We start from the raw sequence: 12,317 nt of genomic DNA on the forward strand, positions 1-12,317 counted from the left end.
CTTCAGGCTCCCTTAAGGAGTATTTTAGTGGCTCAGAAAGTGCTTCAGATTCAGTTGCCCAGATCTGCATGTGCCTTCGAATGTAGTGATTGTGCGACTTTGCAGGCGTTTCCTGACCTTCAGATCCCTGCAGAGTTGGGGTGATGATAATAATGGCATCTACTTCATATGTTTTGCAAAGGGTTAAGTGCACCGCTGTTTGTGAGCTGCTTACAGCAATGCAGGGCACAGATTCTAAAGCAAGCGCGCTTTAGAGAAGGCCGCTGTGCTCACTCCAGTCCCGGGAGAGCACTGCCTCCCTCGGGCAGGGTCCTGCCTTCTCACCCATGGGCCTGCTCTGCTCTTTTCAGTGCCCCTGCCCACACCGCCGCCCGTGGAGCCCCGCCTGGGGGAGTTGACGGTGGCAGCCGTGACCTCGGACTCAGTGGGCCTCTCGTGGACCGTAGCCCAGGGGCCCTTTGACTCCTTCCTGGTGCAGTACAGGGACACGCAGGGGCAGCCCCAGGCAGTGCCTGTGAGCGGAGACCTCCGAGCAGTCACCGTCTCAGGGCTGGACCCGGCCCGCAAGTACAAGTTCCTGCTCTTTGGACTCCAGAATGGGAAACGCCACGGCCCAGTCCCTGTGGAGGCCAGGACCGGTGAGTGAGGGCTGGAGGCCTCCTGCGGCCAGAGCGTTCGCCCCCTTGTGGCACCAGTTGGAATTTCACGTTTCTGTGCCCCACACTCCAGTCCTCAGCACCCAATGATTTGTTGGGTCGGGGAAAACCCAGGCCCTGAGCTCTCCTCTCCCTCTGACCCTCATCCTTCTCCCTACTTTCCCTGCACCCCAGGGGACACTTGCTTTCTTGTCTGGCTCCTCTTTTATCGCTACTCCTGGCCCAGTCACCCTCCCGTTCCTGGGACCGGCTCACAGAGCCATAGCAGCCCAGGAAGCTCCGTGGCCCCTTTGCCTCCATCCCGCTCTCCATGCACCTCACTGTCTTTTCCAGCCCCAGACACGAAACTGTCTCCCCGCCTGGGGGAGCTGACTGTGACAGATGCGACCCCTGACTCCGTGGGCCTCTCGTGGACGGTCCCTGAGGGGGAATTCGACTCCTTCGTGGTCCAGTACAAAGATAAGGATAGTCGGCTCCAGGTTGTGCCAGTGGCAGCCGACCAGCGGGAGGTCACAGTCCCAGGCCTGGAGCCCAGTAGGAAATACAAGTTCCTGCTGTATGGTCTGGCAGGCAGGAAGCGAATGGGCCCCATCTCTGCTGACGGCACCACAGGTGAGTCCCAGTCCAGCCTCCAGCTTTTCCAGAGCTGCCTCTCCTTCAGGCCCTCAGAGCTGGCCCTACGGCCTTCCCGTGAGATCCCCTCTATCAGCCCTGACACAACCATCTTAACTCCGAAAGTGAGTCTCTGCGTGTGTCAGGCACAGTTCTGAAGAAGATGCATTACTTCCTTCATTCGCTGACTGCCGAGGAAATAAAAGGGACACGGGCTTTGGGGCCAGCAGATCTGTGTTCCAGTTCCAGTCCCAGCCCTTGCCAGGGTGACCATGGACAATCCGCTTCATCCCCGGAACCTCGGTGTCCTCACCTGCATAATGGCCAGGAATGGCGCTGGACTCAGTAGTGGTTCCCATCCTCCTCCCTCCTCCCTAACTCGGAGGCGAGCGGTGGAAAAAAGGGAGAGCTTGGCTACGGAAAGACAATGGAAAAACCTGGTGTCACTGTGCCCGTGACTCAGCCCCCCGAGGAAGGGGTGTGGTGGGTCATTGACCCTCGCCCTACTCCCAGGACCATGAGTCACTATGCCCAGAGGAGGACAGAGCAGCCGGCCAGTCGGGGCCTGGTCCCTGGGACTCCAGAATTCTCTTCCCAAACTCTCACTGTGGGGACGGGGTACAGACTCTCTCCACCCCCACCCATCGGCGCCAGCCCCGCCCCGGGCAAGCCTCTGCTCCACCCTCTGTTCGGCCCCATGGGGGGGTCAGTGTGGGGCTGGGGAAGCAGGAGGCACGGATGTTCAGGCTGATGACCACAAGGGGACAAGGGAGAGGTCACAGCCTGACACTGATGGGAGCCATGCGTTGGCCAGCTGCCCAGACCAGCTCTCGATGTTTGGGATGTTTCCCTGACAACCCAAGACCTCCCGGGAGTCTCTCTCAGCTCTGGCCTCATTCCTGCTCAGGGGCGGGGGTCACGGTAAACACAGGCCCTCTCTGCACCCCCAGCCACCCCTCCCTCGGGAGATGATCTTTAATGTATTTACCGCACCCTCGATCACAGTAGGGAAGGAGCAGGGCAGGATGGAGTTTGGGCAGCGGCCTCCAGAGGAGGAGGGGGCTGTTCTCCCTCATTGCTGTGGGGCATGGCGGGAGCAAGCCTGTGTGTCTCCTCAAGGAGCTGTCCCTGGGGCTACACTGGAGGGACGCTGTCCCAGAACCTCACACATGCAGGAAGTTGCCAGGGCTTAGGCACAGGCAGCATGTGACTAAGAGCTTTCCCTCCTCCCTCTGCACAGCTTCCCTGGAGAAGGAGCCACCTCCCCGCCTGGGGGAACTGACCGTGACCGAGGAGACCTCCAGCTCCCTGCACCTGTCCTGGACGGTAGCCCAGGGCCCCTTTGAATCCTTCGTGGTCCAGTACAGGGACACGGACGGGCAGCCCAGGGCAGTGCCTGTGGCCGCAGACCAGCACACGGTCACCATAGAGGACCTGGAGGCTGGCAAGAAGTACAAGTTTCTGCTCTACGGGCTCGTTGGGGGAAAGCGCCTGGGCCCGGTCTCCGCCCTGGGAATGACAGGTGAGGCTGCTGTGCTTGGCTATAGCAAGCCACCTTGTGTGGGTTTCCTTGTGCATTTGGTCCGAAGACAAAGATGACTGCAGGAGTGGGCAGGTGGGAGTGGGGCACCCTGGCCTGTCCCCAGGAAGGAGGAGGAGTCTGCAGGCTTGTGGGCTTCAATATCCATCAAGGAGTCCAGAGCAGGAGCCAGGCCAGGTGGGAGGGAAAGGCCCTGGCAGGGGCTCCCTCATCTCCCAGCTCCAACTCTGCCCCATCACTGCCACTGGTCCTCGTTACTCACTGGGGCAGCTGTCGCCTCCCCGAAGGTGGCCTTGTCCAGAGAGCGGCAAACCTCCCTGCCATGGATGAGCCAGGAGCATTTTCTTAAGAGGAAAATCACTGGAAAACAAAATGAGCGGGGACACAGAAACCAACAGAAGTGGCTGCATTTGTGCTACAGGCTCCACTTCCAGTGCTCACTGATGCCCACCTCAGACAGGCCTGACAAGGCACGGCTGGCGGGATTTGCCAGTCACTTTTACCAGCCAGTTCCACCCTCAGCTTCTCTCAGAAGGGAGCACCACACTCCCCAAGCTTAGTGAATGTGTCCCGGCGTGGGTGGGGGCGGAGCCTGTGATAGCTCAGGGTGGGCTCGGGAGGACACTGGGGTGTGGAAGGGGGAAGCGAGCACCTGACTCCGACAGCCGGGGAGCTCGCGGGAGTCACGAGGCCACAGCGACTTCATGGTCTGACTGGGCCTGGACCTCTAAACTTCCCACCGCAGCCTTGGGCCAAGCCTGAAAGATAAAAACAGAGGGCCCCACGGCACCCCTCACTCAGATTCTGCCCTGGGCTTTTCCCACGCAGCCCCAGAAGAGGACACGCCAGCCCCAGAGTTAGCCCCAGAGGCCCCTGAGCCTCCTGAAGAGCCCCGCCTAGGGGTGCTGGCCGTGACCGACACAGCCCCAGACTCCATGCGCCTCTCGTGGAGCGTGGCCCAGGGCCCCTTTGATTCCTTCGTGGTCCAGTATGAGGACACGAACGGGCAGCCCCAGGCCTTGCTCGTGGACGGTGACCAGAGCAAGATCCTCATCTCAGGCCTGGAGCCCAGCACCCCCTACAGGTTCCTCCTCTATGGCCTCCATGAAGGGAAGCGCCTGGGGCCCCTCTCAGCTGAGGGCACCACAGGTACCACCAGGCATCTCTGACCTCTAGTCTGGGACTCGGAAGGGGGAAAGAGGGGCTCAGAAGTGGTGGTCGCAGGGAAAGAGCGTGAAGCGGGTACCAGGGAGAGAGGACGGGTGGGCTGGACGCGAGTGGCCTTTAGCTCTGCCCCATAGGGCCCCCCTGTGGCTGCAAGTCCCTGGTTACAGATAGAGAAACAGGAGCAGGGAGGGGGGTGGAAGGGATGTGCTCTGGGTCACCAAGCTGGTGTGCTTCTGTCTCCAATCCCTTCTCTCCCACCCACTCCATGCAGGGCCGGCCCCTGCTGGTCAGACCTCAGGGGAGCCAGGACCCCGCCTGTCCCAGCTGTCTGTGACTGATGTGACCACCAGTTCACTGAGGCTCAACTGGGAGGCCCCACCTGGGGCCTTCGACTCCTTCCTGCTCCGCTTTGGGGTTCCATCACCAAGCACTCTGGAGCCGCATCCCCGTCCTCTGCTGCAGCGCGAGCTGATGGTGCCGGGGACGCGGCACTCAGCCGTGCTTCGGGACCTGCGTCCGGGGACGCTGTACAGCCTGACACTGTATGGGCTGCGAGGACCCCACAAGGCCGATAGCATCCAGGGCACTGCTCGCACCCTCAGCCCAGGTAAGGATCCACACGCACTCTGCCCCAAAGTGGGGGTCTTTGTACTAACGGGGGGGACCTGGTGCCTCAGTCAGCAGTGGGGTGGGCGAGTTGGTGGTGGGCCTGGAGGAATCTGCAGAGCGACTTCCATTCCGGGGACTAGAGGAAAAGGGGTGCTGAGCCTGTGCTGGAACAGAGGCGAGGGGTGGGACTCGTAGGGAGGAGCGTCCCTGCCCCTGCCCGCATCATTGTTCCTTGCCCCCTCTGCAGTTCTGGAGAGCCCCCGTGACCTCCAATTCAGTGAAATCAGGGAGACCTCAGCCAAGGTCAACTGGATGCCCCCGCCGTCCCGGGCGGACAGCTTCAAAGTCTCCTACCAGCTGGCGGACGGAGGTGGTGCCTTTGCCATGGGCTCATTGCCTCGCGTTTCCCCTCCCCCCTGCACTCTGCCCACCCTCCAGCCCTCCTGGGGTTCGCTGGGTAACCCTCGATCCCCAATGTTTTCAGGGGAGCCACAGAGCGTGCAGGTGGACGGCCGGGCCCGGACCCAGAAACTCCAGGGGCTGATCCCAGGCGCTCGCTACGAGGTGACCGTGGTCTCCGTCCGAGGCTTTGAGGAGAGTGAGCCTCTCACAGGCTTCCTCAACACGGGTGAGATGGACTGGGACCTGGGGCAAGAGGCGGGAGCCAAGAAAATGGCGTGGGTGGGAGTTGAGAGAGAAGGAGGTGGGTGAAAGGGAGGTGGTGGAGGCTCTGATTGCGGACAGGAGGCCGGTGGAGTCTGGGGAGGCAGGGACTAGAGAGACCAGCGGGGACCCCTCTGAGCCCCTCCCCTTCCCCCAGTTCCTGACGGCCCCACCCAGTTGCGTGCACTGAACTTGACCGAGGGGTTCGCCGTGCTGCACTGGAAGCCCCCCCAGAATCCCGTGGACACCTATGACGTCCAGGTCACAGCCCCTGGGGGTGAGCAGGGCTGAGGCCTCTGGAGGGGACTTGTTCCGGGTGGGGATTGCAGGGGGGAGACTGGACTCTGGCCGGGGATGGAGGGGGAGGCGTTGACGCCCCTCTTCGCACTCCCAGCCCCGCCTCTGCAGGCCGAGGCCCCGGGCAGCGCGGTGGACTACCCCCTGCATGACCTCGTCCTGCACACCAACTACACCGCCACCGTGCGCGGCCTGCGGGGCCCCAACCTCACTTCCCCAGCCAGCATCACCTTCACCACAGGTAGGGTCTGTGGGGTGTATGGGATGGGGGAGAGGAGGTAGAGGGAGCCAGGATGGGCCTCATCCCCATCTCCTCTTCCTGCTTTCCCTCCTAGGGCTAGAGGCCCCTCGGGACTTGGAGGCCAAGGAAGTGACCCCCCGCACCGCCCTGCTCACTTGGACTGAGCCCCAAGTCCAGCCCACAGGCTACCTGCTCAGCTTCGACACCCCTGGTGGCCGGACCCAGGTGCCCCGGCCCCACTGACCAACTCCCCTCCCTGGGTGATTCCAGGAGGTGCTGCCTCTGTCCCTCCCTGAGGGACTCCACCTCCCTCTCCCCTGACCTCCCCTTGTCTGTTCCACAGGAGATCCTGCTCCCGGGAGGGGTCACATCTCACCAGCTCCTCGGCCTCTTTCCCTCCACCCACTACAATGCACGGCTCCAGGCCATGTGGGGCGAGAGCCTCCTGCCGCCCGTGTCCACCTCTTTCACCACCGGTACCTGGACGCACCGGCCGGGGCCGGGGATGGGTGGGCAGCCACGGTCCAAGGCTTGGAAAAGGACTGGCCCCTGCTCTCCTCTCCCCAGGTGGGCTGCGGATCCCCTTCCCCAGGGACTGCGGGGAGGAGATGCAGAACGGAGCCGGTGCCTCCAGGACCACCACCATCTTCCTCAACGGCAACCGCGAGCGGCCCCTGAACGTGTTTTGTGACATGGAGACTGACGGGGGCGGCTGGCTGGTGGGTGGCATTGGGAAACCCAGGGGTCCGTGCAGGGCAGGGGCTGTTGCCCCGGGAGCCAGAGGCTGATGGTGCCCACACTTGCTTCCCAGGTGTTCCAGCGCCGCATGGATGGACAGACAGACTTCTGGAGGGACTGGGAGGACTATGCCCATGGTTTTGGGAACATCTCTGGGGAGTTCTGGCTGGGTCAGTGCCTCACAGGGGTTGGGGAACTACGGATGGGATGGGGGCCCTGTGGACACCAGGACCCTGATGAGGTCATGTCTCCCACCCCCAGGCAACGAGGCCCTGCACAGCCTGACGCAGGCAGGTGACTACTCCATGCGCGTGGACCTGCGGGCTGGGGACGAGGCTGTGTTCGCCCAGTACGACTCCTTCCGCGTAGACTCGGCTGCGGAGTACTACCGCCTCCACCTGGAGGGCTACCACGGCACCGCAGGTAAGCACAGGCTGCGAGGCTGGGAGGGTGAGGCTGGGAGGGGAGGCCCTCATGGCTCCTTCCTCCACCCTGCCCAGGGGACTCCATGAGCTACCACAGCGGCAGTGTCTTCTCTGCCCGTGATCGGGACCCCAACAACTTGCTCATCTCCTGCGCCGTCTCCTACCGAGGGGCCTGGTGGTACAGGAACTGCCACTACGCCAACCTCAACGGGCTCTACGGGAGCACAGTGGACCATCAGGTGAGGGGTGTGGAGGGGGCACAGAGCCGGGGTGGCTGGGGCTCGGCCTGCCTAGGTTTCAGCCCCACAGTGTAACAGGCAAGGGACTGAGCGGCTGGGTGAAACGGAACAATCGTGCCAGCCTCACAGAGGGAGCTGGAGGTGATTTATTGGGTGGAAAGGGCCAGCTCAGGATTAAGCCTCAGTCCTCTGTGGCGGAGGGTCAGGAGGGGAGCTGTGTGGGGAGGTTGGTTGAGTGCTCGGAGCCACCTCCTTAAGGGAAATGGGAGGAGCAGATGGGACATCCGGCTTTGACTCTATCTTGACAACCGCTTTCCCAGGGAGTGAGCTGGTACTACTGGAAGGGCTTCGAGTTCTCGGTGCCCTTCACGGAAATGAAGCTGAGACCAAGAAACTTTCGCTCCCCAGCCGGGGGAGGCTGAGCTGCTGCCCACCTCTCTTGCACCCCAGTATGACTGCCGAGCACTGAGGGGTCGCCCCGAGAGAAGAGCCAGGGCCTTCACCACCCGGCTGCTGGAGGAAGCCTTCTCCGCCAGCGATCTCGCAGCACTATGTTTACAGTGGGGGGAGGGGTTCGTACGGGAGCAATAAAGGAGAAACTGAGGCACCCGGCTGGCATCCGTCCTGCCCCGTCACTGGCTTTGGCTCGGGCTGTGGACCCCCAACCCCCGGGGCTGCAGCCGCACTTGGAAAGGCTGCATCTTGAGGATGACACTGCAGTGGGGCAGGGGCTGCAGGGAGGGCAGGGCGTCCCCCGGGGGCAGCAGCGTGAAGGCCTGCAGCAGTCGGGTCAGCACCACGAAGAGCTCCAGGCGCGCCAAGGGCTCTCCCAGGCACACACGCGCCCCGCAGCCGAAGGCCAGCGCTCTGGAGTTCTCGCCTGGCTCCAGGAAGCGATCTGCGGGCGGGTGGACAGGTGGGTGGGGAGGCGCCCAGCGGCTGCGGGGACCAGCCTCCGCCACCTTTTCACAGCAGGCCCCTGGCCCCCCACATACCAGGCCAGAACTCATGTGGCCTCTCCCAGACCATCTCATCCAGGTGGGCGCCTTGGAGGTTCGGGATGATGACTGTGCCCTCAGGGATGTCATAGCCGGAGATGCTGAAGGGGGCTGGAGTTAGCGGCTGGCCAGGACCTCGCTGGGATCGGGCTTTCCTCACTTATCCCAACCCTTGGGAGTCACCTGCTGGGCCGTGTGGTGCGGTGGGGCAGGGCCAGGGGCACAACGGGCCGCAGGCGCAGCACCTCGGCGATGGTGGCATTGAACAAGGGCAGCCGTGCACGGTCCTTGTAGGGGACCCGGGAGCTGGAGGCACCGGGGCCCAGTTCGTGGTCTAGCTCCTCCTGCAGTCGCTGCTGAATCTGGGGAATGATCGGGTGGAGTCCTGTCACAGCAGCCCACAGCTGCCCAGCCTCCAGCCATTCCCTCAGCGACCCAGTGAGCCTGAGTGAGGAGACCACGGCCCCTCTGGGCAAGCACAGCCCCAGCCGCACAGTTCTCAGCGGAGCTGAGTGAGGGTGCCCACCACCCTGGCCAGGCTGCTGGGAAGGAGCCTTTTCTTGTCACCAGGGCGCACCTCAGGGTGGTGAAGTAAAAAAACCACGGCCCAGGAGAGAGTGTGCGGTGGTCTCAGTGCCACCGATGAGGAGGTCCACTGCAGCCATGTGCACGTGCCCTTCCAGGAGCTGTCCAGAGCCCTCTTCCATGCTCGGCTGTGCCACCACCTGGAGCATGTAATCCATCATGTCCCTCCACTGGCCTGCCACCAAGCTCTCCTGCAGAGGGTGAAAGGAGCAGGCTGAGCGGCTGGCCTGGGGAGAGGAGTACAGAGTGGCAACAGGCCCATAACTGGGGCATGCAAAAGAACCCTCCTAGTAGCAATGCTGAGTCCAGTAGCATCACTGGCTGTGGGCCGAGGGGAGGCCGTCCACGCACAGTCCCCACCTTGTGCTGCCTCAGCTGCTTCTCCACGATGTGGTCCCTCTTCTCAATGGCCTGCTTCAGTCTCCGGAGACCTGGATTGGGGAAGAACTGTGGCAGGAAGCATGAGAATGCAGCTATGGGAAGAAGCTTCTCCCTCCACCCCAGCCTCTCCCAATGACCCAGGGGTGTCTAGGCTCCAGGTCCTTACCCTGAGAAAGGGAATCACGTCCACAATTTGGATGGACCAGTGGCTCCAGGTTTTTAACACCTCCTGGATACATTTGTAATAGGCAGGCACTAAGTTGTCCTCCTGCCAGAAAAGGAGGGCGTGCTTTCAGTTCAGGACAAGGAGAGGCTCAGGGAGGGGCTGGGGGTGGCCGGAGGGGCTGTGAGCCACCTTGATCTTGTCTCCGAAGGTGAGGTGACAGATGATGCTGCAGGTGAGGAGAGAGAATTCCTCCTCAATGGCCACAGGGGTGCCGGCCTGGGCTCTCATGCGCTGTGGAGAAGGAATGGGAGTTCAGCAGGCCGGTGTGCAGCGGGCAGGGCGGGAGCTACTTCGAGAGGCGAGGTTGACCTGAGGTGGCCTCGGGAGCCAAGCCTTACCTCGCAGAACTCCTGGGTCAGCTGCTCCACCACGGGCTCCATGGAGTCACGCATGCCCAGCAGCAGGGCTGAGCGGGTGAGCTTCTTGTGGGCTTTCCAGAGCAGAGAGTAGTCTCCCAAGGACAGATCCGGGTAGTTCTTAGACACCAGCTTGTCTGCAGGAGGAGTTGGGGGCTGGAGGGTGGGAACAGGCCAAGGAGGCCAAGGGCCTGACCTTCTTCTGCCTCCCCAACCCCTGCTTCCTCCCCCCAAGATATGCCCCCCAACAGCCTCCAGGGACCTGGATTGGGGGAGCCCCCAAAGGTGGCTCCCACTTGAGGCTGAGGTAGGAGGATCACTTGAGACCAGGAATTCAAGACCAGCCTGGGCAACATAGCAAGACCCCATTTCTAAAAAAAAAAAAAAAATTTTTAAGAAAGAAAAATTCCCCCAGCCCTTACAGGTAAGTGGCTCAGGTCTGCCAGCAAAGTCTGCCCACTTTTTGACCATGGCTTCCTCAATGGTCCTCTTGGAGTTCAGCACCACCACATCTGGGGGACAGCCAAAGCAGCGTCAGCGGAGGGAGAGGACCCTCCCCGCCCCCTCCGCCCTCCTATGGTGAGGGCCAGAGCGAGAACAGGCTCTCACCTTGCAGCCCAAGGTGGAGCCTATAGATGGGCCCGAATTTCTGAGTCAGGCCAAGCAGATAGATGGGGAGGTCGGGCTGCAGCAGGTGCAGGAAGCCCGGGACAAGAGGCGGGAGGTGGAGGCTCCTGAGCTTCCAGCGGTTCCACAGCAGGCGGGCGCCAGCCAGCAGGGGCAGCAGCAGCAGCAGCCCCAGGAACAGCATGGCGAGACACCCGTCAGGGCCCCGAGGGGCCACTTATAGCTCTAGAGCCCGGGCCATCCCTCCTGCTGTGTAGGCTGTTTTGGGGCCTCCCTTGACCCCACCTTCGGGTCCCTTCCCACTGTCCCGCCCACAGAGTGGCCCTTTACTGGAATGGCACCAGTCTCACTGGCCTTGGGACATCCGTATTTCAAAAAATGGATCATCCATCAAGAAGCAAGGAAGGGAAATGCAACCCTGACCTTTTTCCTGCAGCCAGAGTCAGCTTTCAGGCTCCACATCAACTGTGCAGGCAACGGTGTCCGCCCCCACCTGGGCCCTCTCCCTCTGCCGCCCCACCGTGGGCCAGTTTACTGGCATGATGTTTGTCTCAGCGAGGAAATGGCAATCCCTGCCTAATATGCCTTCCTGAAGAACGAAATGTGATTTGTGTGGGTTTTTTGTTAGTTTAACCTACAGACAGAGGAATACCGCTAAAGCCTGGTTTGCCTGGGGCATTCCAGTGTATACAGTGTGATCGCTATTAGTGCCTCCTTTCACTCTCAAAAGTGCCCAGAAGACCAAGAAGGAGGTGGTTTCCCGCTGCAGGGTACTCGCATGTACCAAACACTGTTCTAAGCACTTTGCGGGCACTAACTCAATTCTTCACAGACACGCTCTATATGCAACACGGGTGTCGTTCGCATGTTGTGGAGGGCAGGATTCTGGCCTGGAAATCTAGCTGTAGAATATGTACCTTTAGCCACCAGGAGCACCTTTCTTTGGTTGAAAGGAAAACAGACCACCTTGAGCTGGTTTGAGATCAAAAGTAAGGATTGGGGAATTTCACAGAACTTGGGAATAAGAAAGCAGGGGAGGGGACTCCACTGGCCTTAGAAAGCCAAGGAACAGAAAAAGCCCCGGAGACGGGCAGTTTCCTCGCACTGTTTCTCTCTCCTCTTTCTTCTCTCTGCAGTCAAGTTTCTTGTGTTTCCAGGCACAGGCAGAACACGACTGCCCTCGGGACTAGAGTCCACAGGTTCTAGGTCCAGCCAGGGAGAGTGTGGATTCCCAGCACACCTGGGCATGCCCCCCTCAAAGTCCAAAGTCCCCAGGAAGGGGCTGGATAGCCACAGCTGGATCAGGATCAGGGGTCCAGCCCTATTTGGGGAACTGAAGCCATAAGGGGTGGGGGTCACACTGAACTGTGACACTCAGAGACCACTTTTGTGGGCAAGGAGGCAGTTTGGGGGTTTGGGAAGAGGCCATGCCAAAGAGGAGTGGCAGGGTTCAGTGAGAGGCCAGGGCCTCCTGGATGGTACGTGAGCGGTCAGAGGCGACCCAGGCCCATGCCTTCCCCCCCATTTCTGGCTCTGTAGCCAGACCCAGGGAACAGTGGGGATCTCTCTCCCCTCAGAGCTTTTCCAGACTGTGCTGCTGCAGAGCCGGAGTCAAGATCCTGGCTGTGCCACCCACTACATTGGTGAGCTCACTGCTGCTAAATCCACGATCAAGACGGAGACAGGAAACAGGATTGGGATTTCTGGGGTTGGACAATGACAGCCACTGCCTTCTTCATGTTGGCCTCCCGGACAGGGCCATGTCGTGCTGCAACTGAATCCCTGGCTCTGGAAAATGCGCTTATGCCACCACCATGCTGACCAGCTATTGGGAGAAAGATTCAATGGGCAACCATAGGGCCACGTATGCGAGAGCCTCAGGAAACCTCTGCCACAGTGGGAAAGGTCCAAACTTCTCAACGTTCTATGGGATAAGAGAGCGCTCATCGGAAAGGAG

The 12,317-nt window shown here is 61.2% G+C and overlaps 2 protein-coding genes across 4 annotated transcripts in view; one reads left to right on the forward strand and one right to left on the reverse strand.

Annotated features, from left to right (window-relative positions):
- Positions 1–7,794, forward strand: part of LOC105497656 (tenascin-X) — a 69,797-nt gene extending 62,003 nt beyond the window's left edge. For 2 of the 3 annotated variants that reach the window (XM_071097227.1, XM_071097229.1), the window contains 16 exons: positions 351–638; positions 990–1,268; positions 2,509–2,790; positions 3,637–3,957; positions 4,247–4,582; positions 4,832–4,954; positions 5,069–5,212; positions 5,405–5,524; positions 5,642–5,785; positions 5,880–6,010; positions 6,129–6,261; positions 6,353–6,504; positions 6,597–6,693; positions 6,785–6,946; positions 7,024–7,187; positions 7,508–7,794. In XM_071097227.1, the coding sequence (XP_070953328.1) occupies positions 351–638; positions 990–1,268; positions 2,509–2,790; positions 3,637–3,957; positions 4,247–4,582; positions 4,832–4,954; positions 5,069–5,212; positions 5,405–5,524; positions 5,642–5,785; positions 5,880–6,010; positions 6,129–6,261; positions 6,353–6,504; positions 6,597–6,693; positions 6,785–6,946; positions 7,024–7,187; positions 7,508–7,609 (2,978 nt within the window). In that variant the 3' untranslated portion in view covers positions 7,610–7,794. The remainder of the gene's footprint in view (positions 1–350; positions 639–989; positions 1,269–2,508; positions 2,791–3,636; positions 3,958–4,246; positions 4,583–4,831; positions 4,955–5,068; positions 5,213–5,404; positions 5,525–5,641; positions 5,786–5,879; positions 6,011–6,128; positions 6,262–6,352; positions 6,505–6,596; positions 6,694–6,784; positions 6,947–7,023; positions 7,188–7,507) is intronic. The other variant, XM_071097228.1, reaches the window with a different exon arrangement.
- Positions 7,697–10,576, reverse strand: LOC105497657 (cytochrome P450 family 21 subfamily A member 2). Its single transcript, XM_071097232.1, is given in 11 exon segments — positions 7,697–8,085; positions 8,183–8,286; positions 8,369–8,547; positions 8,763–8,805; positions 8,807–8,961; positions 9,131–9,217; positions 9,318–9,419; positions 9,507–9,608; positions 9,716–9,870; positions 10,156–10,245; positions 10,343–10,576. Coding segments are annotated over 11 exon segments (1,485 nt in total). The 5' UTR covers positions 10,545–10,576; the 3' UTR covers positions 7,697–7,819.
- Between the last annotated feature and the right edge of the window lie 1,741 nt (positions 10,577–12,317).

The sequence above is a fragment of the Macaca nemestrina genome, chromosome 5 (genome assembly GCF_043159975.1).
Source record: "Macaca nemestrina isolate mMacNem1 chromosome 5, mMacNem.hap1, whole genome shotgun sequence".
NCBI classification, from domain to species: Eukaryota; Metazoa; Chordata; class Mammalia; order Primates; family Cercopithecidae; genus Macaca; species Macaca nemestrina.